At 51.6% G+C, this 25,952-nt stretch overlaps 15 protein-coding genes across 15 annotated transcripts; 9 read left to right on the top strand and 6 right to left on the bottom strand.

The window, feature by feature from the left end:
* Window positions 1–6: 6 nt before the first annotated feature.
* On the bottom strand, window positions 7–3,879 carry COCVIDRAFT_31400 (hypothetical protein; the record flags this gene model as incomplete). The annotated part of the gene is made up of 1 exon (XM_014695499.1): window positions 7–3,879. The coding sequence occupies one exon, from the start codon at window positions 3,877–3,879 to the stop codon at window positions 7–9; it is 3,873 nt and encodes a 1,290-aa protein (XP_014550985.1).
* Window positions 3,880–4,148: 269 nt separating this feature from the next.
* Window positions 4,149–4,313, bottom strand: COCVIDRAFT_114034 (hypothetical protein; the record flags this gene model as incomplete). The annotated part of the gene is made up of 1 exon (XM_014695498.1): window positions 4,149–4,313. A coding segment is annotated over one exon (165 nt), but the record flags the coding sequence as incomplete, so codon positions are not given.
* A 4-nt stretch (window positions 4,314–4,317) lies between these two features.
* Window positions 4,318–4,509, top strand: COCVIDRAFT_114040 (hypothetical protein; the record flags this gene model as incomplete). The annotated part of the gene is made up of 1 exon (XM_014695497.1): window positions 4,318–4,509. A coding segment is annotated over one exon (192 nt), but the record flags the coding sequence as incomplete, so codon positions are not given.
* A 710-nt stretch (window positions 4,510–5,219) lies between these two features.
* On the top strand, window positions 5,220–7,046 carry COCVIDRAFT_20683 (hypothetical protein; the record flags this gene model as incomplete). Its single annotated transcript, XM_014695486.1, has 2 exons — window positions 5,220–5,497; window positions 5,936–7,046. 2 exons carry the CDS (start codon window positions 5,220–5,222, stop codon window positions 7,044–7,046), a joined length of 1,389 nt encoding a protein of 462 aa, XP_014550972.1.
* Window positions 7,047–7,562: 516 nt separating this feature from the next.
* COCVIDRAFT_20682 (hypothetical protein) lies at window positions 7,563–8,279 on the bottom strand (the record flags this gene model as incomplete). Its single annotated transcript, XM_014695485.1, has 5 exons — window positions 7,563–7,704; window positions 7,760–7,912; window positions 7,972–8,036; window positions 8,098–8,112; window positions 8,277–8,279. 5 exons carry the CDS (start codon window positions 8,277–8,279, stop codon window positions 7,563–7,565), a joined length of 378 nt encoding a protein of 125 aa, XP_014550971.1.
* Window positions 8,280–8,530: 251 nt separating this feature from the next.
* Window positions 8,531–9,279, top strand: COCVIDRAFT_114024 (hypothetical protein; the record flags this gene model as incomplete). Its single annotated transcript, XM_014695496.1, has 2 exons — window positions 8,531–8,593; window positions 8,668–9,279. The coding sequence occupies 2 exons, from the start codon at window positions 8,531–8,533 to the stop codon at window positions 9,277–9,279; spliced, it is 675 nt and encodes a 224-aa protein (XP_014550982.1).
* A 148-nt stretch (window positions 9,280–9,427) lies between these two features.
* Window positions 9,428–10,378, bottom strand: COCVIDRAFT_114061 (hypothetical protein; the record flags this gene model as incomplete). Its single annotated transcript, XM_014695495.1, has 1 exon — window positions 9,428–10,378. The coding sequence occupies one exon, from the start codon at window positions 10,376–10,378 to the stop codon at window positions 9,428–9,430; it is 951 nt and encodes a 316-aa protein (XP_014550981.1).
* A 987-nt stretch (window positions 10,379–11,365) lies between these two features.
* On the top strand, window positions 11,366–13,060 carry COCVIDRAFT_20680 (hypothetical protein; the record flags this gene model as incomplete). Its single annotated transcript, XM_014695484.1, has 1 exon — window positions 11,366–13,060. One exon carries the CDS (start codon window positions 11,366–11,368, stop codon window positions 13,058–13,060), a length of 1,695 nt encoding a protein of 564 aa, XP_014550970.1.
* A 533-nt stretch (window positions 13,061–13,593) lies between these two features.
* Window positions 13,594–15,983, top strand: COCVIDRAFT_42620 (hypothetical protein; the record flags this gene model as incomplete). Its single annotated transcript, XM_014695494.1, has 2 exons — window positions 13,594–14,304; window positions 14,370–15,983. 2 exons carry the CDS (start codon window positions 13,594–13,596, stop codon window positions 15,981–15,983), a joined length of 2,325 nt encoding a protein of 774 aa, XP_014550980.1.
* Window positions 15,984–16,206: 223 nt separating this feature from the next.
* Window positions 16,207–18,258, bottom strand: COCVIDRAFT_42618 (hypothetical protein; the record flags this gene model as incomplete). Its single annotated transcript, XM_014695493.1, has 3 exons — window positions 16,207–17,474; window positions 17,548–17,853; window positions 17,916–18,258. 3 exons carry the CDS (start codon window positions 18,256–18,258, stop codon window positions 16,207–16,209), a joined length of 1,917 nt encoding a protein of 638 aa, XP_014550979.1.
* Window positions 18,259–19,329: 1,071 nt separating this feature from the next.
* Window positions 19,330–21,293, top strand: COCVIDRAFT_31392 (hypothetical protein; the record flags this gene model as incomplete). Its single annotated transcript, XM_014695492.1, has 4 exons — window positions 19,330–19,515; window positions 19,563–19,777; window positions 19,825–20,404; window positions 20,829–21,293. 4 exons carry the CDS (start codon window positions 19,330–19,332, stop codon window positions 21,291–21,293), a joined length of 1,446 nt encoding a protein of 481 aa, XP_014550978.1.
* Window positions 21,294–21,709: 416 nt separating this feature from the next.
* On the bottom strand, window positions 21,710–22,081 carry COCVIDRAFT_114050 (hypothetical protein; the record flags this gene model as incomplete). The annotated part of the gene is made up of 1 exon (XM_014695491.1): window positions 21,710–22,081. One exon carries the CDS (start codon window positions 22,079–22,081, stop codon window positions 21,710–21,712), a length of 372 nt encoding a protein of 123 aa, XP_014550977.1.
* A 169-nt stretch (window positions 22,082–22,250) lies between these two features.
* On the top strand, window positions 22,251–23,388 carry COCVIDRAFT_114055 (hypothetical protein; the record flags this gene model as incomplete). Its single annotated transcript, XM_014695490.1, has 3 exons — window positions 22,251–22,782; window positions 22,995–23,078; window positions 23,231–23,388. 3 exons carry the CDS (start codon window positions 22,251–22,253, stop codon window positions 23,386–23,388), a joined length of 774 nt encoding a protein of 257 aa, XP_014550976.1.
* Window positions 23,389–23,515: 127 nt separating this feature from the next.
* Window positions 23,516–23,686, top strand: COCVIDRAFT_114039 (hypothetical protein; the record flags this gene model as incomplete). Its single annotated transcript, XM_014695489.1, has 1 exon — window positions 23,516–23,686. A coding segment is annotated over one exon (171 nt), but the record flags the coding sequence as incomplete, so codon positions are not given.
* Window positions 23,687–24,028: 342 nt separating this feature from the next.
* COCVIDRAFT_42615 (hypothetical protein) lies at window positions 24,029–25,303 on the top strand (the record flags this gene model as incomplete). The annotated part of the gene is made up of 1 exon (XM_014695488.1): window positions 24,029–25,303. One exon carries the CDS (start codon window positions 24,029–24,031, stop codon window positions 25,301–25,303), a length of 1,275 nt encoding a protein of 424 aa, XP_014550974.1.
* Window positions 25,304–25,952: the final 649 nt, after the last annotated feature.

Genomic DNA, 25,952 nt, shown 5'->3' with positions numbered 1-25,952 from the left:
TCGAAATTAGGCAGCGACTTCAGATACGGGGGCGCGACCACCACCGACAAGCTCGAGGATCTTGCCGGCGACGGCAGCGGGGTAGCCGCGGGAGAGACCCTCGTTGACGACGGTCATGGCGGCTGAGCGGTCATCGACAGCCATGTAGGCGCGCGTCATGGCTTCGTAGGTGCTGGGCTCACGCTTGCTCTCTGGAACAGAGTTGTAAATGGCTTTCGCCTTCTCGATGTCGTGAGCAAGGGCCCAGCCGTGAATGAGGGAGTTGGCAATATAAGGAGTCATCTCGACACCGCGGGCGCGCATATCGAGGAGAACAGACTCGGTATCGGCAATCTGGTGGTTGGCAACCATGGCTTCAAACAGCGCCTGGTAGAGGCAGGCCTGGGGACGCATGCGGCTGTCGCTAAGAACGGTGTCGAAGAGGTGGCGAGCACCTTCCATGTCGTGCATCACGCAGCCTTTAGCGTGGATCAATGACGAGTAGTGGACAGCCTCCGGAACGGCGCCAGCACTGCGAACTTGCTCAAGCACCTTCTCCGCAGCCTCCATATCAATTGGCTCAAGCGTAGCATAGGTGTCGATCAGTAGCTTGTAGGTGTGCGTAGTAGGCTCAATGCGCTTAGCACGCATGCGCTCGTAGTAGCTAAGAACCTTGCTGCGGTCGCGCTTGGTGGTCAGGAAGAACTGCATCATGCTATGATAGGGAGCAGGGCGAGGCTTGTAGTTGGGCATGCTCTCCATCTCCTCGAACAGCTCCTCAGCAAACTTCTCGTCACTGACACGGCACAGAGCGTTGACAATAGTACCGTAGGTAACAGAGGTAGGTCGGATACCGAGGTTGCGCATCTCGGAGAAGTAGAAGAGGCAGTCGTCAATACGGCGAGCCTTTCCAAGCTTGCCAATGAGGGCGTTGTAGAGGAAGGACGAAGGCTCAACACCCTCGGCCTTTGCGCGAAGGAAGATCTTGACAGCTTCAGTTGCTTCGTCAAAGGTCTTGGTAGACTCCTTGAGGGTAGTGATGTAAAGACCGAAGGTGTTGGCGGTAGGAGCAGCGCCCATCTCAAGCAGGTCCTGGTGGTACCTTCCAGCGAGATCACGCTGATTGCAAGTAAGGCAAGCAGCGACCATTGCGTCCAAAATAGTAACCCAACCGTATCGAACGATGCGGTACTGCGGTAGAAGAGGAACATCCTGCTTGGCGAGGTTCAAGATGTCGTGAGCCAGATTCAAACGGTCTTCCTTTGCAGCCGCAGTGATGAGCTTGGCATAAGTAAAGAACCGGGGGTGGCGGCCAGCCCGGCGCATGTTCCTAAACTTCATCAAAGCTTCGTTGAGGTGGTTGGATGATCGTCCGTGAGTCTTCTCGAGCAGTTCAGTGATAGCAACTGATCCCTTATTATCGGTAGACGCGGCATATGGATCATACTGATCTTCGAAAGTAGGTGCTGCAGGAGTGGTAGGTGCTTGGACAGGGTAGGCGGTAAACTGTCCTGGAGAGTACACAGCGTCTGGTGCCGGGTGCTTGTAAGCATACCAACGGTGCTGGAGGTCACCCCTGTCGAGCTTGGCAAGGACCTGTTCAACAAGACTAGATGTTGTCTTGTTGACTGGCGTGCCAGTGGCAGTGATGACTTCGAGAAGATGGGCGAACCGTGCAGCGTGGGCAACATCAACTTCGGCCTCCTGAAGGAGGATGCCGGATTGGACCTGCATCAGGAGCGTGATGTCGTCGAAGTTGAGTTGAACAACGGCCTCAGGTCCCATTCCAGCAAGTAGGTGGTGAGCAACTGGGGTGACTAGGCCGCCGTTTTCAATCATCGTCCACATCAGTTCCATGCTAGCCCGCGGCTGAAGGAAGATGCCACGCTTCATCATGAACTGTCCCATAACCTCGATAGCTTCGTCAATGTGCTCTACGATCTCCATCTTGGCTTGAGTAGAGCCAGACTGAGAGTCCCGTATGCGAGCAAACATCTGACGACCCTGACGAAGACCACGTTCCGCATGTCCACTACCAATCAATGCTATGCTATGCATGGCGGTAGGTTCAATGAAGTCGGGCTTCGTCGGCGACAGCTCGAGCATCCTCCAAAAGACCTCGGCTGCTTCAATGTTTCCAGTGCGAATGTGCATGGCTCCCATGGCCATAGCCGGTCGAGAGAGGTCAACCTCGGCCGGCAGGTCATCGAAAGCCTGGGTAGCGACCTCGACAGCGTCGCGGTCAGCAGCCTTGATGCAAATAGCAGCCATGGCGATTTGGCGGGCTTGTGGGCTGAGATACTCGGTGGCATGTACGTAGGCTTCATCAAAGGAGCCATTCTTCAACCACTCCGGGAGGAAAGCCTTGAGGCCCACGATGTCACGAACCACAGTGACTTCTTCAGGTGCAGTAAGCCCGCTTTCGATCTTGGACACGAACTTTTGAGCGCCCTCTAGGCGATCGCAGACTGCGTACGCTTTGACAAGAGCAGCGTACACGTCATTGTCTTTCCTGCTGATTTCAATCTCGCCATTATCGTTCGATATTGCGAGGGCCTTGTATTCGTCGTAGCACTCGACCGCGCTCCTCAGGTCACCAGACTTGCCGAAAGCGTGGATCATTGGCACAAACATGTCAGCAGCGGGAGTTACGCCACGAGATTCCATGTGCGAATAGATTCGCACCATATCCTCTACCCGGTCGCTCTCCGCGCACGCAGTGACAAGCAGTCTGTAAGTCTTCTCCGAGAAAGTGCGGCTAGATTCACTGCTGACAGCAGTATCAAAGAGCCTCACGGCAATTGACAGTGATCCATCTTCGGCCAGAATAGCGTAGTCAGTCTCGTGCGATTGGAGCATAAACCTTCCCTCTTCTTCCATTCCGCCATATCGTAGTCGCCTGTCCTCGAAACTTTGTTTGAGAGAGACAACTTCCAAAGACCGGACGGAAAGGAGTTCGAGAAGAGTGGTGTAAGTGGTGGTATCGGGAACGACGCGTCGACGAAGCATGTCCGAATATACATCCAGGGCCTTGGGAACAACCTGGTGCTGTGCACGGGGAAGGTGTATCGCTGCAGATAGCAGGGCATTGTACGCGGTGACTGATGGCTTGACATCGGAACGGAGCATAGCCTCGAAAACGGCAGGAACTTCGGCATAATTGCGGTTGATGGCCAGCTTCTGGAGCTGTACGGTATACTCATCGTGGGCTTCAATTGGGCTGGTGGCGATAGTTGATTCTGAATGGCTGAAGGTTGGCGATCCTACGAGAGTGTCGTCGACTGTTACAGAAGATTGCGAACGAACCTCTTCGATGGCGGAGACTTCGTCAGCGGCCTGTACAGATTCATTGCCAGCCTTGTGCTTCGCCACCTCTTGTGCAATTGCCTCGTCCACCTGTGCCAGCGCAATCTTTTCCGCCTCTTCACTGCCGACAGCCTTCTTGAAATCTTCTACTTGGCTGGTACTATATGCGCGATTGATGGAGCCACGAGCGGGAGCGGGAACTGGCTCTGCTGTTTCTTCAATAGCAACACTGCTTTCCTTGGCCTCGGCTACATTTTTGGCGCTTGCCGGGTCCCATTCGATGAGCTTGCGGAATTGAAACTGCGACCATTCCTTGTCGTCAGTTCTCTGGTGCTTCTGCCACGCAGTGTAGTATGCGGCTAGACCTGAGTCCTGGTGGTCGGGTTGTGCGACAGCGAGCGCCTTGAGAGCGCTCGTGGTAGACGAAGTGGATGCGAAGGCATGTTGGTTCTTGAGGCCTTTGCGGAAGCGGTCGTGTTGAAGGGAGGCGAGTGGATTGTTCTGGCTAACACCAGCAACTACTGATTGAGCATAACCGTGAGTGAAGCCTTTGGCAAGACTCTGGCGCGCGAGGTGGAAGCTCTTAAAGACCATTTAGGAATTGGAGTAGCCCTTCAGATGGGAAGGGTGAGACTGGGTGAGGATGGTCAGCACAAGAGGCCTGAGGTGGGAGCCTGAAGACGAAGGTGCTGCGGGGACTCGGAGATTGGCCGGCGCGTTTCACGACGGATTTTTTTCTTCTTGGTGTTTAGGCAGCAGAATTAGGGTTGCGGTGCGCAACTCGTGCGGGTGGGGAGTCTGTGCCAACGGACGAAATTATCATGTACGTACTATTCTCGAGATCCCTACGCGACGGTGCAGGTTCATTTGACGATGACCGTCAAACAAACGCGCTTTTCGGGTGTAAGGAGGGCGTGGGGTGGTTGGGGAGAAGCGGGCAAATGTGAGCAAATGCTACTGTGGGCTTCGCACCGTGGCGGATGGTGGTCGGGAGACGTGGTAGGGGAATAGGAGAGGGAAGAGGGAGTGGGAGAGGAAACGGCACGCTGTGGCCTGGAGGAAGATATTGTGAGCCACGAAGGCAACTTGGTTAGCGGGAATGCAGAAGGAAGCTTCGAGCGCACAGCTCGTAGTCGTCATGAAAAGTTATTAGGACCGATGGCATGGACGCTAACTTTGCCGAAAAATTATCGCACTAGGCGCAGTGCCGGGGGGCTGATGTAGCGTGGGCAGTGTGTGGTGAGTGTGTACGGGGAGAGGTGGATGTTTCCGGGCCAATGGCAGCCACGCGCCTCATGCAGAATGTCGGCCCCGGGCAGTGTCTGGCACCGCCGCCGTCGAGGGCGGCCATGGACTCGTAGATGAGTCAGGCAGAACGACGAGAACAAGACGGACGGCTGCACCCCACAGCATGTGACGTGCAGCTGATTTGCCTTTTGCCTCTGTGCGCCCAGCCCGATCGCAGAGCCCGTGTGTAGGCCGCGGCAAATCGTATGGCCATTGCGCAACGTGGACTCTGCTCTACTTACCAAGCACAGTCAGTATAGTTAAGTATACTACTACTACACCTAGTACGGATGTGGTAGACACACAGGCACGTGACGTGCTCCATCACCGGAGTCCGACCATGTTTGCATGTATGTAGTAGCACCGTCGGCCTCTAGCCGCATCCAGAGCGACTCTGCAAAACACTGTCCTCAGCGCTGTCTGCAAGAGAGTCGTGGCATCAGAGACCCACCGCACTTGCAGTCCCTTTACATCAGCCTGCCCACCCCGCAAGCTCACGAGCCCGCCGCAAGCAAGCCCTTCTCCTACGTGCCCGTTCGTACTAACAGCTTCGCGCCAATATCGTTGCTCCATCCGACCGTCTTACAAATCCGACTGTTCCATTGTGCCGCTGCCTGCCTGTCCTTCCAGCTGCTCCACTTTACGCCATGTCTTCCTCGGACGCGCCGTTGAGTCCGACTGCCGTTTCTTGTCCGGCCAAAGTCCTAGTCGCCGGTGGCTACCTTGTCCTCGACCGGGACTACACAGGCTTGGTATTCGGCCTGGACGCCAGAATCCACTCCCTTGTAGAGCCCGTCAAGACGAGGTCTGGCGTCACCATCAATGGCATTCTGGTCACCAGCCCCCAATTCCGCGAGGCCATCTGGGAGTATGGCTACAGGCTGCAGGACGGAGATGCCGGCATCGCCGTAACCCAACTCAGCATGTGAGTGTCTCATCTCTTCTGTACTACTGGTCTCTGTTACCAATCTCCATGCTTCTGCGTCGATCAATAGTCGTCTTTACTTTTTCATGTTGCATCTCAAGCCTCTTCCCGTCCATCTGCTCAATCGGGTAATGCACTCGTTGCAACCACCCAATCACACGTTCCATCAGAAGCAATGCAGAAAGCAGTCATGAACACCCACAGGGTTTCCTTGCAGTAGTCCAAAGCCATGCTACCTCAACAACCTTTCTCTGGGCTTCAATCCGGATTCTGCATTTACCCCCGTCTTGCCCACTGTCACATGACTGATGCGGTGGTTGAGGGTCTACGGATACCCACTTCACTGCATGCATCTCCACCGTCTTCTATTCTGCACTCTAGAACTATATACGCAATTATGTTGGTGCTATCAAACACACATGACTAACACCTACCCAGCGGCCACGAACAATCTATTGCCCAATCCCGCAACCCCTTCATAGAAACCGCACTCACCTATGCACTAACCTACATCCACTCCCTCCGCCCCAACACCCTCCTCCAGCCCTCCAACATCCGCATCCTAGCCGACCAGGCCTACTACTCAAATCCAGGCTCCGCCCGCACTTCCGCAATCACCAACAAAGTCTCTCGCTTCCAAGACTTCAATGTCTCTCTCCGAGAAGCCCACAAGACCGGACTGGGCAGCAGTGCAGCCCTCGTCACGAGTTTCACAGCTGCAGTCCTAGACTTCTACCTCCCTAAGGACCTTTTCGATCTCACCACCGAAAAGGGCCAGATGATCCTGCACAACCTAGCTCAGGCAAGCCACTCGTATGCCCAGGGCAAAGTCGGCTCAGGCTTCGACATCGCAAGTGCGGTCTTCGGATCCTGTCTGTACAAGCGCTTCTCACCCTCGCTGCTCAGCAACCTCCCGCAACCCGGCACTGCGGGCTTCACAACAAAGCTGCGCTCGCTCGTCGAGGGCTCCGCATGGGATACCGAAATCAAGAAGGCTGCCATCAAAATGCCCAAGGGCCTCCGCCTCGTCATGTGCGACGTCGACTGCGGAAGCGAGACACCCGGCATGGTCAAGAAGGTCCTCGCGTGGAGAGCAGAACAGCAGGAAGAAGCGAACAAGATCTGGAACGAGTTGCAGACCGGAAACGAAGCGTTGGCTGCAGAGCTTACTCGCCTGGCGACCGATGAGCAGGGCGAGGATTTCTCAAAGTACGATTCCCTCCGCCAAATCATTTCTCAGAACCGCGCTTTGATTCGTGCCATGGGCGAGAAGTCGGGCGTGCCCATTGAGCCGCCGCAGCAGACCCGTCTGCTGGATTACTGTTCCACCCTCGAGGGCGTCGTCGGTGGTGTTGTGCCCGGTGCTGGTGGTTTCGATGCCATTGTCCTGCTTGTTCAGGACAAAGATGAAGTGCTACAAAAACTCAAATCATCTCTCGCACAGTACAATGATCCAGAGGCCACTGGCAAGGTGGGTGTCATTGGTGTAAGGGAAGAAATGGTAGGTGTCAAGACTGAAGACCTCAGTCTGTACAAGGAGTGGGAGTAGACACATCAAGGTCATATCTGCAACCATGTCAAGGCAAGATAGGAAGATAGAAACATAAAAGCCTTAGTGTTCCTGTTTAGGTGTTAGTATAGAATGTTAGTCGAAATAGCAAATTCTAAGCAATCTTGCAAACACAATTGCCATGTCCTTTAGCATCAAAGTAATTCGCCCTAAAGCAATAGACGCGACACTGCCTGCGACGGTTTTGTGATACAACATGCGAATCCAATGGTAAAAAAGGCTCATGTAAAACGTAAAAGACTCCTTTCACAAATCATGAGGTATCATTTCCGTGCTTGTCTGAACTTTTTTATTCATAGATCTTGACATGGACGCCAACCCATTTCCGTTAAAGATCGCCCTGTCCGTCCACTCCCATTTGCTACGCCACCTTCCTCGCTCCTCTGGAGTATGGTACTACGAGTACACGGGTGAGTCGCTAGCTGGAAAAGCCCCGGCAATGCAATGCTTCATGAGACAAAGGAAGAAAAGAGAAACACCTTCGCAAAAGCACGCTTATGCCTTGACGGCGTACTTTCGCTGGGGGAAGTGTGTTTGCTTCTTCTTCTGCTTCTCGGTGACGAGAGAAGCCTCGTGCTTGGTGAGTCTTCGGCGGATGGCGCGGGTCTGCTTGGGGCGGAGGTCGAGAGGAGTGTACCTGCATGGCATTAGCTACTAGCCTTGCTACAATTTTTTTCCTCGTCTTGACGCACTTCTTGCCCTTGTAGAAGAGCCTGAGCTGAGCCCTCTGGTTGGCGTTGATGACGGTGAGAACCTTAGCGATGCCCTTGCGAACGTCATGAATGCGGGTGAGCTTGGTGTTGGAGCCTCCGGTAACCTTGGCGGTCCTGAGCTGGATCAACTCCCTTTACTTCCGTCAGCACTCCAATCCGTATTTTCCGTGTTCGATTCCTAGGCGACGTACGACTTGAGGTCGGCGAGCTGAGACGCGAGCTCATCCTTGGACTTGTTCCACAGCTGGGCGGTCTTCTGCAATGGTTGTGAGTACGAGGCGGGAGGCAGTGATTTGAATGATCGAGGGCTCACGTACGACCTTGGGGGCAGACTGCAAGCACTCAGTTAGCATTTGTTCTCTTAATTGTATAATTTCGATTTTTGCGCAGCACCACTAGCAGAGGCTGCGACTGCCCGACCCTGCCACTGCAGGTGCTCTCAGAGCAGCGCAACAAGATATCCCCTCCAGATGCAACATTGAGATCGGAAACGTACCATTTTGACTGTGTGTTAGTAGGACCGGGTGGTGTAGATGGGGTATCGCGTGTCGTCAACGATGGTCTCGTTGATCGAAATGACTGTGTTGGCCGGAGCGGTGTTTCGCTTAACTTTTCGCCGATCACTGATGTGGACTAGCGTCTTGGCAATGCATTGCGTAGTCCGCGCCAGGCAGGTGCGACACTCATGATGCCAGAACTCCGAGATCCGCTGCAGCTGCATTCACCTGCAGAGAGAGTGTAACATTCGACATGTCTTCCACTGGGGGAGGATGGGCGCAACTACGCCAGCAAGCGCGCACGCTGGAGCAGCAAGTAGGCTTCACTCGTTCGCTACTGCGGCGCATTTGGCCCGCTTTCACAACCGCCCTGCTAACGTAGAATGCTAGACTGAGACGCTGTTCCACACATATTCACAGTTCGGCTCGACACCAAACATTCCGGCGAAACCATCAGAGGAGGAGCTGCGGGTAGAGACTAGGCTGCAAGAAATCCTTGAGCAGCGGGACGCGCTTGTGGCTCAGCTATCACGACTACTCGACTCTGAATCCGCTCATGGCTCTTCCGCCGTCAAGCAGAACAACCTTGCCAGACATCGCGAAGTACTCTCAGATCACCGCCGTGAGCTTGCTCGTCTCAAGTCCTCTTTGAACGACGCCCGAAACCGAGCCAACCTACTTTCCAACGTACGATCAGACATCGACGCCTATCGTTCAGCCAACCAAGCTGAAGCCGATTATATGCTTGACGAACGGAACCGCATCGACAATTCACATAACATGGCTGATTCAGTTCTTAGCCAAGCATATGCAGTACAAGAGAACTTTACCATACAGAGGGAAACGCTGGCGAACATCAACCGGAGAATAGTGGGTGCTGCAAGCCAGGTGCCCGGGATCAACAGTTTGATGGGAAGGATTGGGTCCAAGAAACGAAGAGACGGCATCATACTGGCGAGTTTCATCGCTTTCTGCTTCCTAATGCTCTTATGGTTCAGGTGATTGTCTTTGATTTATCATATTCATACGCGGCGTTTGGGCGGGTGGGATATCCTCATGACCTTGTTCTGGTCTGTTTTATACAAGGCGACTGAGCCGTCATGATGTACAAGTATCTTACAACATTACAATGCTTCTTCCTGTTGGAGCGTTATTGCGCTTCGGCAATCAGCTTGGCGAACCCTTTATTCATGTCCTCCATCTCTGTGCCCTCTGCATTTCCGCTCCCTGCCCATCGAATCTTGCAATCTTGATCCACAAGATAGATGTATCCAACCCTACCGTTCAGCAAGCCAATTGTCTCTCGTATCCTCTCGCTGACTCCTTTCCTGACAATGAAGTATTTGTCCCAATCCTCTTTTGGTTTCGAGGCCTTCAACCGCCACTGGAAGAGTGAAATGATCCATGCCTTCATGGTGTTCTCTTCAATGTTAACATCCACCATCTGGGCTACCCCTGGATGCTGTGCAAGCATATTATGCAGATTGGCATTCGCCTTAGCGCCAGTGAACGTCTCCACCTGGTTTAAACCCCATTGCGAACTGTACACATTCACCACAGTAACCTTCCCCGCCAATACATTGGTCGTGTCTTTGTTTTTCCCCTCCAGTGTATCACCATGAAAGTTCGGAAAGTACAACGCCGCCTCTTTCTTGAAGATCCTTGGGTTTGCCATGAATGTCTTGCCTGACCTGTATTTGCGAATGTTCTTGAAGTCGCGAAAATAGTTCGTGCCCCATTTTTCGACCAGGTCCTTGCGCTTCTCCAGATTCCGCTGTGACATCGTCATGCCAGAATAATCTTTTTTCGTCTTTGGTATGCTAGCATTTTCGCCTGGTTGTGGGGGAGACTTGAAGCCAATGGGCCGGCCGAGGGGCTTGGGAATGAATATGTCTTCATCTTTGGGGTCGGGTGTAGGTGCGGACTCGAGAGCCTTTGGATCCGTCGCTGGTCGGCGGAGACTTTGGGCGGATGCGAAGGTCCGAACAAATGACTGCTGTGCAATTGATGCAGTTACAAGGCGTGTCTGACATCTCAAACATATTGAAGGTCTGGACAGCAATATGCGGCGTAGCGGCGCTGTTATCCGTGGCTGTAGCATTGTGGACGTGGGGTAACCCAGTATCTCCACCAGGCACGAGAAGTGATGAAAGTACGCAGTAAGCTTTGGTTTAGCGCAAAAGCGAAGAGTTACGGTAGACCGTTACGTAGTGTTGAGCAATGCTTGGCACTGGCTTTTATAGGCTAGTACGTTAGTAATATAATATAGTAAGTATGTGTACATTTGCACGTACACACATACATACACATGCATGTAACATCATTGAAAAAGCCTACCAGGCAGTTATGAAATCCGTTCCTATTCATTTGGCTACTCCTTGTATCGGTTGACATGGTTTGCCTCAAGTAACTCATAGTAAGAGTGGAATCCCAGGCTATAGTAGCAACTAAGAAGAACGCCCTAACGCGGTGCAGAGTAAACTGCCCGCCGTAATGTCAATTGAGATGTAAGCACGCCTTACTGGATGTTCTGACGAGCTGTGCCATGCCTGGCGCTTCAACAGATTTCCAATGCTCGGGCCGCTGCACCTGCCTTAGATTGCTGATGCTGACTTCCCCGCGTGTTCGCCCCTTTGCACTTTCATAGTGATACTCCGTTTCGACTCGTGCATTAGTGTGCAAGAGACCACGGACAAATGTCGTTGATTATCAAGCATGAAATCTAGGATTCGCGGTTTCTTTAGGCACAGTTGGGTTCTACCCACCGTCAATTCCAATATGAAACGGTTGATATGCCGCGTTGCTGACTTAACGGTCCGACTCCAACGGCACAGGGGCATGAACGCATATGGCAATGTGATTGTTCACCCCCGCTTACGGACCGAAACAAACTTTAATATCATTACATTGTTGCTATAACAGGCTTAGCACGTTTCAAGGAGTTGCATGAACATTCGAAGGGATATGTTCAAATAGCCACCATAGGAAGGAGACAACAGAGTAGCAGTTGAGCGTTTCTCCCACTCATTACCCTCAAGGACATCTCCTGCTTCCGTTCATTTCTTTCTTGCCGTCATTCGTCTTGAAGATGAGGCACGTTTACCAATTACTCGCCGTCGGAGCGAGCTTGTCTTCGATCGTACAGGCCGTCGATACTATCGTCGATGTTGGCTACGCGAAATACCAAGGAGCTGTCGTTGATTCCAATCTGAGAGTGTCTGCCTGGAAAGGCATCCAGTACGCTGCACCGCCCGTGGGAAAGCTACGTTTCGCAGCGCCGCAAGATCCCGTAGTTTCCGGTCTCATCAACGCTACTACACACGGTGCAACATGCCCACCCAGCCGTCCTGATGACTGGACTGTTTCTGGAACCTACTCACGCTTTCATATCGCTGAAGACTGTCTCTATTTGAGCGTGTATGCGCCTTCCAAGGCTACCACCAAATCGAAATTACCAGTTGTGGTTTTCTTCCAAGGAGGTGGCTTCATCTCGCAGTCTAGCGCCAATTGGGATCCCACCGAGATAGTTGCGGATGGCCAAGTCGTATTCGTTCAATTCAGCTACCGTGTGGGCCTGTACGGTTTCCTCAACGGCAAAGCGGTGAAGGAAGGAGGTGGCGATGTCAATGCTGGCATACGCGACCAGATCAAGTTGCTTGAGTGGGTTAAGGAGCACATCAGTCAATTCGGTGGTGATCCAGATCATGTTGTTCTTGATGGTGTCAGTGCCGGTGGAACATCTGTTGCGCTCATGATGGCGGCAAACACGGGCAAAAAGCTGTTTGTAGGTGGCATTATGGAGTCAGGCCCTTGGGTAACAATGCGTACTCCAGAGCTGGGTGAGGAGCAGTATGAATGCCTGCTTAAGGACAAGGGTTGCGCCAATGCGACCGACGGCCTTTCTTGCCTACGCGCGCTCAATGAGTCGGCCATCCGCTCTTCTAACTGCTGGTTCAACCCCAACATCGACGGCGAGCTATTCACTGACTCGCTCGTGAACCTCTTCAAGCAAGGCAAGTACGCCAAGGTACCGACCATCATGGGCACTTGCGCAGACGAAGGTACCAAAAACGCGCCACAGAGTCTCAACACCACAAGCGATGCAGCGAAATGGTTAGGAGGTCAGGACCCAAGTCTGAGCAACTCTTCTATCTCAATCCTTAGCGACCTTTACTTGAAGACGACGAAGCCCGCCTTTCCCGGCAAAGGACTCTTGTGGCCTGACGCTGCCAATGCAATTGGTGATATCGGTAGCCACTGCCCAACACGCAACATTCAGAACGCCATTGCACGCGACAACGTGCCCACGTACAACTACAAGTACAATGTTCTAGATCCAGCCGACCAGGCATCCGGCTTGGGCGCCTGGCACACCGTCAACGTCTACGCTTTCTGGGGCTTGAAGCGCACTGATGGCCAAGAGCCACCCAGCTACTCTACCACCAACAAGCCCATCATCTCTCAGGTACGCAGCTATTGGACGAGCTTCATTCGCAACCTGGACCCCAACACCGACCGCGCTACTCGTGCTGCTGAGTGGAAGCCGTACACCAGTGCAGATTCACGTGAGAGACTGCTCATTCAGACGAACAACACGAGGATGGAGCGTATGAGCCCTGCCCAATCACTGCGGTGTGATGTTGTTACGCCAATGAGCAATAACCTTGGAAAGCCAGTTGGAAAGGGTGTTGTTACCGAGCTTGATGCGAAGTTGGCACAAAAGGTGGCCGGCGCAAGTGAGAGTACTACGATAGGAAAGAGGAGGATGTCATCTAGGTCTTAAGTAAGGTTGAAGTAAAGTGCCTGGTCTTGAAATGTTGTATTCAATGTCTGTAGCAAAGTGATAGACTACTCAAAACAACGTATATATTGGTTTCTTAATCTTTTCCTCATATTCCCATGCGTAGGATTGCTCTGCACTTATTTGAAGTACAAGAAGTGAGATTCAAAGTATTGAGACGTAGAAAGTGATTGCCGGAGGACTGTTTGTAGCGTCACGTGATTTCGCGTCAAACGACAATCTGACACGCGCCGGTTGCCTGGTGGCGTTTCTCCACTCTTTCACCGATACGTTTTCAGCGTCCCGTTTCACTAGCAGTCCCAGCACAGCATAAATAGTTGCAAAACCGTTGGGCTCACGGCGCTTGAAGCGCAGCCTATCGAATATCCTACATTTACTTTGTCCCTAACAATCGAGTCGTAGTTTTGGATATTGGGTAGTATCTGGGACAAAGTGATTGCAGTATCCCTATGAACAACAACAACCTCAATCGTCATTTTTATTCTATCATCGATTTGCAATCGCGTTAGGGCGCGATGTCGGACCCCGAGCTCCTAGCTAAAATCATCTATTTCGAGGAACAGGCCCTTCTCAACCTTTCAGACGATGAGCTATATATCCCTGACGAAAGTGTGCTTAACCTTGAACGCGCGCTGGAAGAATCAAAACATATACTAGTAACCTCACTACCGAGCCGTTCGGGCAGTTTCAATGGACCAACGCTTCGAGAAATGCAGGCACAGTTCGAGGAGCATACAGAGAGACGGCGCACTTCTAATCGGCAAATTAATCAAAAGTTAATTCGGTCGACTACGGTACCACCAACCGAACCCGCCAAGAGCGTCCAAATTCCCAAGTCACGCAACGGTCCTAATGTAGGTACAGATAGTGGCAAAAGTCGTTTGAAGAGGACGATATCTCTGTCCCAAATATTCCACAAAGAATGTACTCCGTTTTACAAACGCGCGGGCGCCATTCCTCATGAGCTCAAAAATGGAAAAATTGTGAAGCCTGCCGATAATATCAGGCTCTTCACTGGAAATAAGCAATTGCTCAAAGAGAAGATCGTCTACTTCTACCCTAATGATGATATCTCCATGGCACGACGAAGACGCATTCACAAGGTCATTCAGCTTGGTGCTGCATGGGCGGATAAATGGAGCGATAGTATCACACACGTTATGTTCGATGATGGGACGTACACATATACTCAATTGGTGCGGCATCTCGGCAGACCAATATCTCCAGTACGTGAATTTCAAGCTGGTAATATAGCAAGCTGACAGATAATCAGAACGTTGTCGTGGTCAAGTTCGATCCATATGTGCCGCAATGTATTAGTCGTGGGCAGCTCTTAGATCCTACCGTTTCATACTTTGCTGTAAAAGGTACCCAAGGGGTAAGCGAACTTGATCAAGGACCAGACCTCTCTTATACATCAACTACGTCGCAAAACTCGCTACAGATACAATCCTCACAAAGAAAGAAAGCGACACAGGAGACACAAAAGACCGACTCTCATCCCACGGAAGAAAGTGTACCTTCCACTCATCCCTATACAGATGCAGCGCCCTCAAGTCCTCTCGAAGAAACAGTAGAAGATAGCTTCATCATGTCCTCTCCAGGGGCTGCTATAGTCTCCGTACAAAAGGGCAGAGATCAATTTGGGAATGACCTGTTTCAAGCCATCCAGGAGGCTAGATCCCTCGCGTACCTACCCATTGATGAAGATGAAGAAATGGAGCAACTTAGTTCAACATGTGTGAACACTATAGAGAACTCGAACATGGATCAAGAGCTATTGCCAATGGGTACTGATTACCTCAAGAGGCTCAGTGTTTTGTCAAAAGTATCAGCGTTTCGCGACAAGAAGTCATTCAATATGAACAGTTTTCAATGTATGGATCCAAGTTCCAGTAGCCATATTTCATGGAACCCAAACGCCCGAACAATTCAGATACTAGAAGAGATGTGCAAGTATTACGATAGTATGCAGGACCAATGGAGAACCCTAAGCTACCGAAAATGCGTTGCCACTCTGAAGAAACAAACGGTCAAGATCACTACTGCAGAACAAGCCGCAAAACTGCCTTCTATCGGTAGACGCCTTGCCACAAAAATCGAAGAAATCGTGCTCGCAGATCGCCTCCGACGACTCGAAAGTACCCGTCACAACCCCCAGGACGTATCCCTACGTTTGTTCCTCAGTATTTATGGCGTCGGCCTTGCCCATGCCAACAAATGGATTCAAGCCGGCCACCGCACCCTCGACGATCTCAAGACCAAAACCACCCTCTCTGAAAACCAGAAGATCGGACTCGAACACTACCATGATTTCAACTCCCGCATCCCACGCGCCGAAGTCGAAGTCCACGGCGCTATAGTCGCCGCCGCACTTAAGGAAATCGACCCAGAATTCAGTGCAACGATAATGGGAAGCTACCGCCGTGGAGCACAGGACTCGGGCGACATTGATATCATGCTATCACGACCCAACATGTCACCTACCGCTATGAGCACTACCGTCTTCGAAGTCCTCATTCCACACCTACAAAAGACTGGCTTTCTCAAAGCCTCGCTAACGTCATCCCGTTACAGCGACTCCAGCAGCTCAAAATGGCACGGCGCATCCTGTCTCCCTTTCTCCACCGTCTGGCGCAGAATAGACTTCTTGGTCGTCCCGGAGCAGGAAATGGGTGCTGCACTTTTGTATTTTACCGGAGATGATGTTTTCAATAGGAGTATGAGGTTGTTGGCACGGAAGAAGGGTATGAAGCTTAATCAACGGGGGTTGTATACGGATGTTTTGAGAGGGAGGAAGGGTGAGAAGTTGAATGATGGAGTGCTGATTGAGGGGAGGAGTGAAAGGAGGATTTTTGAGATTTTGGGCGTGCCGTGGAAAGAGCCGGGGGAGCGGATTTGTTAGGCGGGGAGAGTTATCAGTGTTGGAAAAGGTCTAGCTTGGATAGTGGATGAGGAGAACCTGGACCTGATGGGATGAGTAATGGATTTGGGTTTCTTGGTTGGACTTGAGAGGTGTTGATATATCTATCGAATATCTCGGATAGTTTGGACATAATAACAAAGTAATGATATTACACTCTATTTGTCTAAACTTTCGTCGCACACTACTTTTACTCTATCCTCACCTAATCATGCTCCATATTAACGTCCAGATCTTTTTTCCGCTGGTCCACATTCCCCGTACACCACGCGAGCAAATAAACACCATACATGACCTTTCCTTTCTCCGCCTTTTGTCCTTTCTTCCCATCCTTTGCCTCTTTCTCTGCCTTCCCAATCCACACATTCCCCATGAACACCGCCGCAACAACTGCTAGTCCCATAAACGGCAGTACGGAAATCAACGCCCACATAACCGCCTTGGCCGCTGCATCCCGCACCTCTTTCTTGACCACTGTCGGAACGCTATCCAGCAGTTCCAAACTCGGAATCCCAGAGCCACCCAGCGCAGCACCATCTGCACGCCGGGCAATCTGAGCCAGAAAAGTAGAAAGCTTGTTAGAAAACACACTTCCCATCATGGATATGCCCACAGTCTCGCCCAATGGGAGCATAAAAGAAAGCAGCGACTGCATACTAGGCACGCGCGTCGACCACACACCCGCCGCATGCAGCGCAACAGGCATAAAGCGCAACCCCGTACCTACGCCTGCAACGGCAAGGAACACACTAACCAGCGTCGTATATCTGATAGATACGGAGTACGTGAGCAGCGCGAGCCCCACGGCCTCGACCACGGACCCGATGAAGAGGGGGAAGAACGTCTGGCCTGGCCATACATTACACATCAGAGCAGCAGAGTAGACACCCATGCCCAGACCCGGCGTATAATACAACAACTGCACACCAGCCTGACTAGGCGAGTACCCCTCCGCGAGCTGCCAGTAATACGAGATAAAGTAAAACGCGCAAACCATGCTGATCCCCGCTGAGAAATTGATGATCATGAGGAGCGTGGTGTCTCTTTTGCGGAAGAGCGTCGAGGGTATCATGGGAATTTGGCGGGGGAAAAGGCACGACATGGCGCGGTTAGGGGCGAGGAGGTACTCGTGGGTGAAGAAGAGGATGCAGAGGATGGTGCCGATGATGAGGGGCAGGATGACGGCGGGAGAAGACCAGCGATATTGGGTTCCGCCCCATTGTGTGGCGAGGACGATGCAGCCAACACCTAGGATGAATGTGGTGAGGCCTGGCCAGTCGATGATTGCGAGGCCGGATATATAGTTTTTGTGGTGAGAGGTTGAAGACTGAGTTGTTGCGCGGCCTTGAACGAGTTCTCTGCGCATGAGCAGGGCGATGAGGACCATGGCGAGGACGGCGACGCCTATGGGGAGGACGAATATGTAGCGCCAGCCTGCGTCTGCGAGGTGGCCCCCTATAACCGGTCCTACCGCTTAGCTATTTCCAAACTCAGCTCTTTGTATAAATTGGACTCCTGCATACAAAGAAGACTTACCTGCACCCACTGATCAACGACAAGATGGAAATGCCACTCGAGTTCTCAGCCAGCGTCGTACCATCCGACAATATAATCCGGCTCAGATTCATGATTCCCGCAGCACCTAGCCCTTGTAGTGCCCGTCCTACAAGCAGCATGACCCAGATTTGAGCTGACGCACAGAGTACACTGCCTATCATGATCCAGAACATTTCGAACTGCAGAGCAAAGTGGCGGCCATAGATGTCTGCTAATTGCCCAGACATCGGGATGAATGTGGTAAATGTCAAAGTGTAGGCTGCTACGATCCAGTTGAAGTTTCCGGAGAGTTTGTCTGGAGATGTGGATTAGAACATGTGTTTGTGTTTGTGGAGTTGTCTTGCAGGATTGACATACCGAAATGGGATGATATGGGTGGAATGGCTGGAGCGACGATAGTGACATCCATGGCAGCTAGGAAGTTGGGTAACACAAGTCCTAACAGCAATTTCCATTGTCGAATCTTGTTTTCGTGGTCTTGAGATTTCTGCTGTGCTGCCTCTTCTGGAGTAAGGAAGTTGACATGACTTCCTGTTGAGTCTTGTGAGGTTGTGTGGTTGTGATTGGTTACAATATCTTGAAGCTCATGTGCTGATGTGCGCTCGGGTACTAAGTGTGAATTATCTGTGGTAGGAATGGCTTTTTGTGCTTCGCGTTCTCGGAGCTTTCCCCGGATAAACTTGAATAGGAAGATAGCCATTCTAAAACACCTGTGAGGTTATCCAGGAACGGGAAGAGAAACGAGCTGAATCCGATTTGATATCACTGTATATCCCCTGATACCACGTTGCTTAATACTACTTTGTTCAATGCGGTGACCTGTTTTCCCGAACATGTTTACTCGCTTGGAGTGGGCCATTGTGGCTGTGATGAGTGTGTCCTTGAACACAAGGCGGAATTTACGGATCTAGAAGTTTTGGTTTTATCCAATGGCGTCTGAAGGTGAGCGCCTTATCCTCTTCGTATTGCATGATTTGTCTAGTAGTCGGTTGTGCCTAATTGGGCGAGCTGGACGAGTCAATCGCAACACTGGCCTTGGCACAGCCCGGGAAATACCCAGTTGCGATTGGCAGGTCGCAGCCACCCCGATACGATGCAACTACCACTTTGTGTCCGGGCTGTACTCAGTAAGGTCGTCTCATACGCACAAGGCATTTAAGCAATTTGAAGCGCGATCAAGCAACGCTTAGCTCTCTCGAGCATTGCGTAGCTCGAAACATTCGGTGGCTTCTATGCTGCGCCTCCACCATCAATCCGATTCAGATTGGATGCAACTTCGGGGTTCGGCTTCATGTAGATTATCCCATGGCAGTACAAGACGCATAGGCAGACACGACCAGGCTCGACATGTAGATGCCTGGGTAAAAGTGGGATGCTCGTAGCTTTGTCCAGGTACCCAGTTGTGTGGTCGATTTCTCAGATACTGCGTTGCGTCTTAATTGTCTTTCGGATTGGTTCTGTTGATAGCCTTGGTTGCCTTGGGGCTTTGTGGGGTGAAGTTGAGCTTTGAAAAGTAATTGTACAATGATCCGACAAATTGCAGGGCACATTTTGGAACTTCGAGTGATGCCATGATATCGATATTATTGAGAAATTTCATCAAGAACGGGACGAGCGAAGTTGCGACGTCGGAGTTGATACCTTCAGTAGTTTATGCCAAGCCGGGGTTCGATGGTGTACTAGCCCCCACCCCATAAGAAGTACATAAGCAAGCTCGCGGTCTTTGTGCCACATCTCCGTGTCGCTGTACATCAAAACCAAAACATCCAGCATGAAGCCCATAATAGCTGTCACTGTAATAGCTGCGCTCATCTATAGAGCGTGGTCGCGGAACTCGCTGACTCCTGTTGGCATCCTTGCGGCATTTGTGACAGCCGTCATTCATACCTTGCATCCTTGGAGCGTTTTCACAGTACTACTTGGCGTCTTCTTCTTAGCCGGGAGTTCCGTCACTAAAGTATGTCACGTTTGTGCTTCAAACTAGACGGTAATAACAAGATATAGGTCAAGCATGACATTAAAGCAAAGCTTACTCAGTCTGCGACTGGTGCATCCGGTGGAGAAGGTGCGCGCAACCACATCCAAGTGGTCGCAAACTCCGGTGTAGCCTCTGTTTTAATACTGCTCCACCTCTGGCAGCTCAGGAAGGACGGACGATACGAAGATGAGGGTTGCTGTTGGACCGGAAACAGTGATGTATTGGTAACAGGCATCGTAGCGTATGGCATTCGCCTTTGGCCACGGACTTGATGCTGATATGTATTAGAAATTACGCCGCAGTCGCTGCAGATACCTTTTCATCTGAACTTGGAATCTTGTCGAAATCCAAGCCACGCCTGATAACCGCTCCATGGCGTATCGTCCCGCCTGGCACAAATGGCGGGGTGACCACGACGGGTCTTGGTGCAGGACTACTCGGCGCGCTGGTAATCTCCCTCAGCTCTACGATGTTCATGCCGTTTTGCAAAGACTGGAGCTTTGTTGAAAAGACAAAGTACACTCTTGCATTGACAGCAGCTGGCTTTAGTGGAACACTCCTTGATTCTCTTTTAGGAGCTCTCTTCCAGGCTAGCGTTGTTGACGTACACTCGGGCAAGGTTGTTGAAGGTGAGGGAGGAAGAAAGGTGCTTGTACACAGCGATGTTAGTAGTCGATCGGGGGGCAAAGATGACATTGCTAAGGCCAGCGGTACGGATGCAGCAGCATCGATCGGGGCTTCGAAAACAATGTTGAAAGCTGGAGCAAGTGGAACGGCGGTTGCAGACCCGCAGCATGTGAGTAGAAAGATTGAGGTTGGGAGTGATTTGTTGGACAACAATGCTGTCAACATACTCATGGCAGGCCTGGTGAGCTTAGGAGTTATGTTGACTGCTAGAGCTATTTAATATATGATTCGTATGAAGATTTTAGTAGATATCCATATTCATAGGCATTGGCATAATTTAGTAGGGGCAATTTGTGTGTGACTGCGAATTGGTGTAGCATCAAACCTCGAGCATTCGGACCAATTGCCAAGGCGCTAGTGAAGCGCGTCACTCCAGGTAGCCTAGAGCTCCGTTGATAGCAACTGCTTGACAACCTGCCACTCGACATCCATACCTTACTCTTGACCTAGTTCGACAACTTAACCAACCTAATTCAACGAGTTCGATACGTCGATTGGCTCTACATCACTCTCCCAAACCCCGCACGCCACTGAGATTCAAAATGGTGGGCTATCCCAAGAGCACATACAATACATGCACGCATTCAATATTTACACATGCTTAGTCTCTCCGCTTCGTCCCCGGCAAGGCGCACCCTGCGCAAACTACGCTTGAAACCTCTGCACCTTCAGCTCCCGGCGTCCACGATACCCTTCGATCTCGCCTTGGCCACACATCGGTAGCACCTACCGCTTCGTCGTCATCGACAGCACCAGTCGCTCTTCAATCTGCCCATCCGCTCGAGGCTCGTCTTGTCCAGTGGCGCGATACCCAAGACCGTCTGAAGATGGAGATGCTGAGGCGGCAGTTTGGTATTGCCGAACCCGTGCGTAGGGGTATGGAGCTGAAGATTGCTGAAGCGGGGGAGTGGAGACCATTAGCACTGGGTGGAAGCAGCGGTGTTCACAAAGATATTCTCCAGGGACGGGATTGTGAGATTGGCTGGGAGGACGTATTCACTGGCAACGAGCTGCGGGAAGTACCAGACTTCCACACGGAGATTGAGAAGAAGATGAAGATGAACTGGTAGAGGCTTGCTACATGACCAGCAAACCAAGACAGCTGTACACTGCCACCATAGACGACAACGCGGCTTGATCAGGTTGTTCCCGTATCAATCGTCTTGACGGATCACAAGGACATAGCACCCACCCACTTAGGGCGAAGATTAACGAATGAAGCGATGAAGCCAAAATAACCATGGTATTGTGGTGCTTGGAGAGGGAGGTATGATGGCATTACAAAGTCGTGATGTAGTACTAGATGAAGCAAGCAGTGGCTCTTCAGCCACCAGCCTGCCCCACGTGCCCAAAGACGATTTCCTCTTGTCAGCTTGCAGAAGCGGCCAAGGAGAGCATAGGAGGGAAGCCCGGGCCGACTCGAGCTGTGAAGATGTGGCGCAGAATGCATGCGATAACGCGACAAGTGCTGAGTGGACGTGACCAATCATTGCAAAGGAGCCAGTGATGCAGGGGCACGCGCTTTAACGACGAGTCCAAATATGGCATGTTGCGGGTTTCGCAGGTGGGCGAACAGCAACGACGGGGGAACCAGAGTTTGCCGAGATGGATTTGGCATGGCGATGCACTGTGAGGCAGTGGACGGCAGCCCGGCAAATGGAGCGTTTGTACAGCATCGTAGGATGTGTACGGAAGACGAGATATTGAGGCGGTGCAGAGCCGAGTAGCAGTAGCGGGCTGTTAGTGGAGACGACGGGTCGTTCTTGCCGCATTTGCGGATTGCGGAGAAGGGAGAGGGTGGCCGCGACGGCGACTTCCCAGTCGCGCACGGCCGGCCAGCCTTCCATCGTCCACGCATGAGCCCTCGAGACGCCTCACCACTACACCATTTTTTCCCCCCGCTGCCATTTCTCTCGTTGCGACGTCGAGGCCGACCTGCGAGTCGCTCCCAGCCCCCCGTTCGCCTTCCATTCGCTTAACTTGCCCGCAATCGCATCCATCGCGCGAGTGAAGTCGGCCGGCCAACCATGTCGTCCCCAGCCGATCAAGCCTCCACGGCACCACAAACTACTCCACACCAACAGACCTCAGGATCGCGGCCCCAGAGCAGGAACGAGCCTCCATCGACCGGTTCGGTAGAGATGAAGACCCTCGAGGCCTCTGGCGCAGCATCCGCGCCTGCAGACACGACCACGCACACTACAGACGCATCCGCTGTAGCTCCAGCAGCTACACCTGCAGAGCAACCCGTCGAGTCTAGCACCTCAGAAGATGCGCCCGTCGCTCCTTCATCTCCTGCGAAGCTCGCGCCCCCTTCTGTGCTAAATCGCGCAGATACCGAGGCCATCGGTCCGTCGACAGACACACCGGCCGCAAACCCAGACAATACGAACGGTCCTGTGCTAGTAATAATGCTGCTTCTTACCAGCGGCGCAAGGCATCCGTACAAGATTGACGAAAAGTACCTGAAGAAGCGCAGTGTCAAGGTGGAGAACATGGACCCGTACAACATTAGCGTCTATACCCTAAAAGAGCTGATATGGCGAGACTGGCGGGAAGGTACGCATACTTTTTTCTCGACAGTTTGTGCAAGAGTAGGGTGCGCTTATCACGAGTAAGCGGGGCGTCAGCCGTGACGCGCTGCTATGCTGCTCTTGCTGGTGCATTGTTTGTACCTGTCATCGCCCAAACAGCACTGTGAAAGAGACTGTGGCTCACAGCGCATCGCATCGCATTGAATTCCGTATTACAAAGCTAACTCGAATGAACAGAGTGGGAGGCTCGGCCCACCTCGCCTGGATCGATAAGGCTCATTCATTTTGGTCGCATGCTCGATGACAAGTCGCCACTCAAAGGTAAGGACCTCATTCTGGATGACGCCAAGCGTATTGGCACAGCTTGTGCGGTTCTTCGGCTGGCCGCACTAATTGGTTGATCTGATTTGAATGCATGCCTTCCATAGAAGACATGATATAGCCCCTGTCAAGCATTCACTGACAAACCGCAGAATGCCGATTCCAAACAGATACCCCTAATGTCGTTCACATGACTGTCAAGCCACAAGAGGTCGTTGACGAAGAAGAAAACGCCAAGACTGGTAAATCTGGGAGCCGGAGAGAGAGCGACGAAGAGCCCACGGCTACCTGCCGTTGCGTCATCCTATAACAGTACTCGTAATCATGCAAGTATCCAGGTCAAACCATCACCTCACCATGACACCCTTAGCGACTGTCAATATTGTATACGATAAGCAACAAGAGCGAGCAAAAAGACAACATCGATCGCTACAATTAGTTCCTTTGAGTTCTCTTTTGCGGCCATCATAGTTGGCCGTTGCGAACGGTATGAATTGTGGCGTTACACGAAGAGGTGGGCGTTTCTTTTCCAAACCAACCTATTCTTTTTCTTTTTTCCCTCACCTTGTGCATATGGAGTTTTCGTAATGGCCCGGCTGGTCTTGTAGCTGGTTTGAATTATTGTAGTGTATAAGTACGTAGCCTTTCGTGAGGAGCATTGTCGGTTGGGAGGAAGGTATTTGGGAATAGACCATGTTTGAATATTTTAACACCCACCACGCTGTGCAACATGCCCGAATATTCTTCAAGTGGCTTACTCATGATGGTGCTAGGATTATGTTTACTGTCATGCATTGCATCATGAGATCAGATCGCGGATATGGGCCCTAGTGATCCCGAGACTGGGCTCAATGCCGTCATCGGTAAAGCTTCCACCAAGCCCCGATCTCTCACCACCCACCTTCCCTAGCAACCCCACAACACTACAACTCTACCACACGTAACCAAATATGGTGCTTGAAGACGCCGACAAGAATGCCCCCGAAGGCTTCACAGACGATTCTTACCCATCCTCGAATGACCCCTACGCATCTTCGCCTGCCCATCTAAACAATGGCAATCGCTTCGACGCGACCAATCTTCCGCGCCCATTACCCATCATAGGCACCTTCATGGGCTTCTCCGAACGTGCCGTCCGCTTCAAAACCGAAACAACTATCAAATTCGCCGAGCGCAAGGTTGGCCGCCAGCTCAATCCGGAAGAAGCACAAGCGCTCGCATTCCACATCTATAAGCTTGAGCAAACAAAGAGCTATTTCGCTGCAACAGGCGCCACGGCTGGAACGTGGCAGTGGTATCGTACATGGGACAAGATGAAATATCCATTTTATCAACCCAAGGTAGAGGACATTGATGTGAATAAATTCGGTCCAGTCCGTGGACCAATGGCCCAGTTTGCACGACATACATGGCGATTTTGCCTCTACGTGGTCGTAGCAGGACAAATGGGTAGTATAATTGGCCAGCTCATCGCGCAACCTCTTGCAGCGGTCAACACAGCCAATGATCCCAAGCTTGAGCATTTTGGCGTGGATTTGAAGGCTTCGTCGCATGCCGAAGGGCAGAGGAATGCACAGCAAGGGCGTGAGATTGAAGAACGGCGTCGAGAGTTCCAAGAGCAGGTGAGGAGTCGTGCAGGTGGGGGTCCATCACCACAAGCCAGATGGGGCAAACAGCTTCCGGCACAACGTGACGATGCAGCCGACGATATGAGTCCAACTGCCGGTAATGAAGCATGGGGATCTGAATCTACTAGTTCAGAAACCTGGGAGACTTTTTCCAACAATAGTTCATCACAGTCGCCTCGACAAAGACAACAAGCAACACCATCTACAGGTTCTTGGAATCGCCAGCCTGCACAGTCGTTGTCGTCAACATCTTCTCTATTCGACGACGACGATGCCTCTCCCACAGGTGGTCTCTTCCAAGACGAAGTAAAGAACCCGCAATCACAATCTCAATCGCAACCCAAATCAGGCGAGTCATCCTGGGACCGTCTCCGGCGCGGCGGCCAGCCTGTACCGCTTCAGAAACCACAACGACAGTCGCCACGAAGACCAGATCCTGAACGCAGAGATGGATCTACGCTAGGTGATTCGTATTCGTTTGTCGGCGACGATGAAGAAAGTAGTAGAGAGCGTGAGCGTGCGCAGCGGGAGTTTGATGCCAGGTTGGAGAGAGAGAGGCAGGGTCAGAATTCTGATAGGGATCAGGAGAGAAATTAGTAGTACGAAGTATAACGTACCTCACGGCTTCGTCGGACACCCTGCTTCGCCGGACACTTTTGCCAAGCCCTCACTAAAACTACTACATTATAGCCCAAAACAGCCTACTTTAAACCCATATAGCATAATATAATATAATATATTATTTAGAGTGTACTTTTAGAGCCTACTTATACATTTACGTGTTACAAGTAACAAAGAAGGATTCTCTCCTTGACAGATGACGAGATGGCTGAAGGCCTATGGACGTCCACGTCAGAAGGTAATGATCATCGCGGGGCGAGGATCACGTGACCTGGCCTCCCGCCAAGAGCTGGCTTCCCGCTAAGGAAGGGATGCCATGAGGATATGGGATGCCACGTCCTCCCAAACCTCCCACGGAAGAATGCTTCTAAGGGATGCTAGGGAGGATAGAACTAGAAGTAATAAGGATATAAGGATAGATAGATTTTATTATTACTCTTGTTATAGTTAACTTAAATTATACTTTCTTACTAGTTACTTTACTTAATAAGATTGTTACTTGTTAGTCTATTTAATATAGATTAGTAGTTATCGAACCTTTGTTACCTTCTATTTAAGTACACTACTCTATTGCATCGCTAGACAATCTCTTACGGAACACTAGCGTAATACTTGCCTGCCTTAG

The sequence above is a fragment of the Bipolaris victoriae genome (assembly GCF_000527765.1).
Source record: "Bipolaris victoriae FI3 unplaced genomic scaffold scaffold_158, whole genome shotgun sequence".
NCBI lineage: Eukaryota > Fungi > Ascomycota > Dothideomycetes > Pleosporales > Pleosporaceae > Bipolaris > Bipolaris victoriae.
The sequence above is the reverse complement of the archived record's forward strand: the minus strand, read 5'-3'. Positions and strand labels throughout refer to the sequence as shown.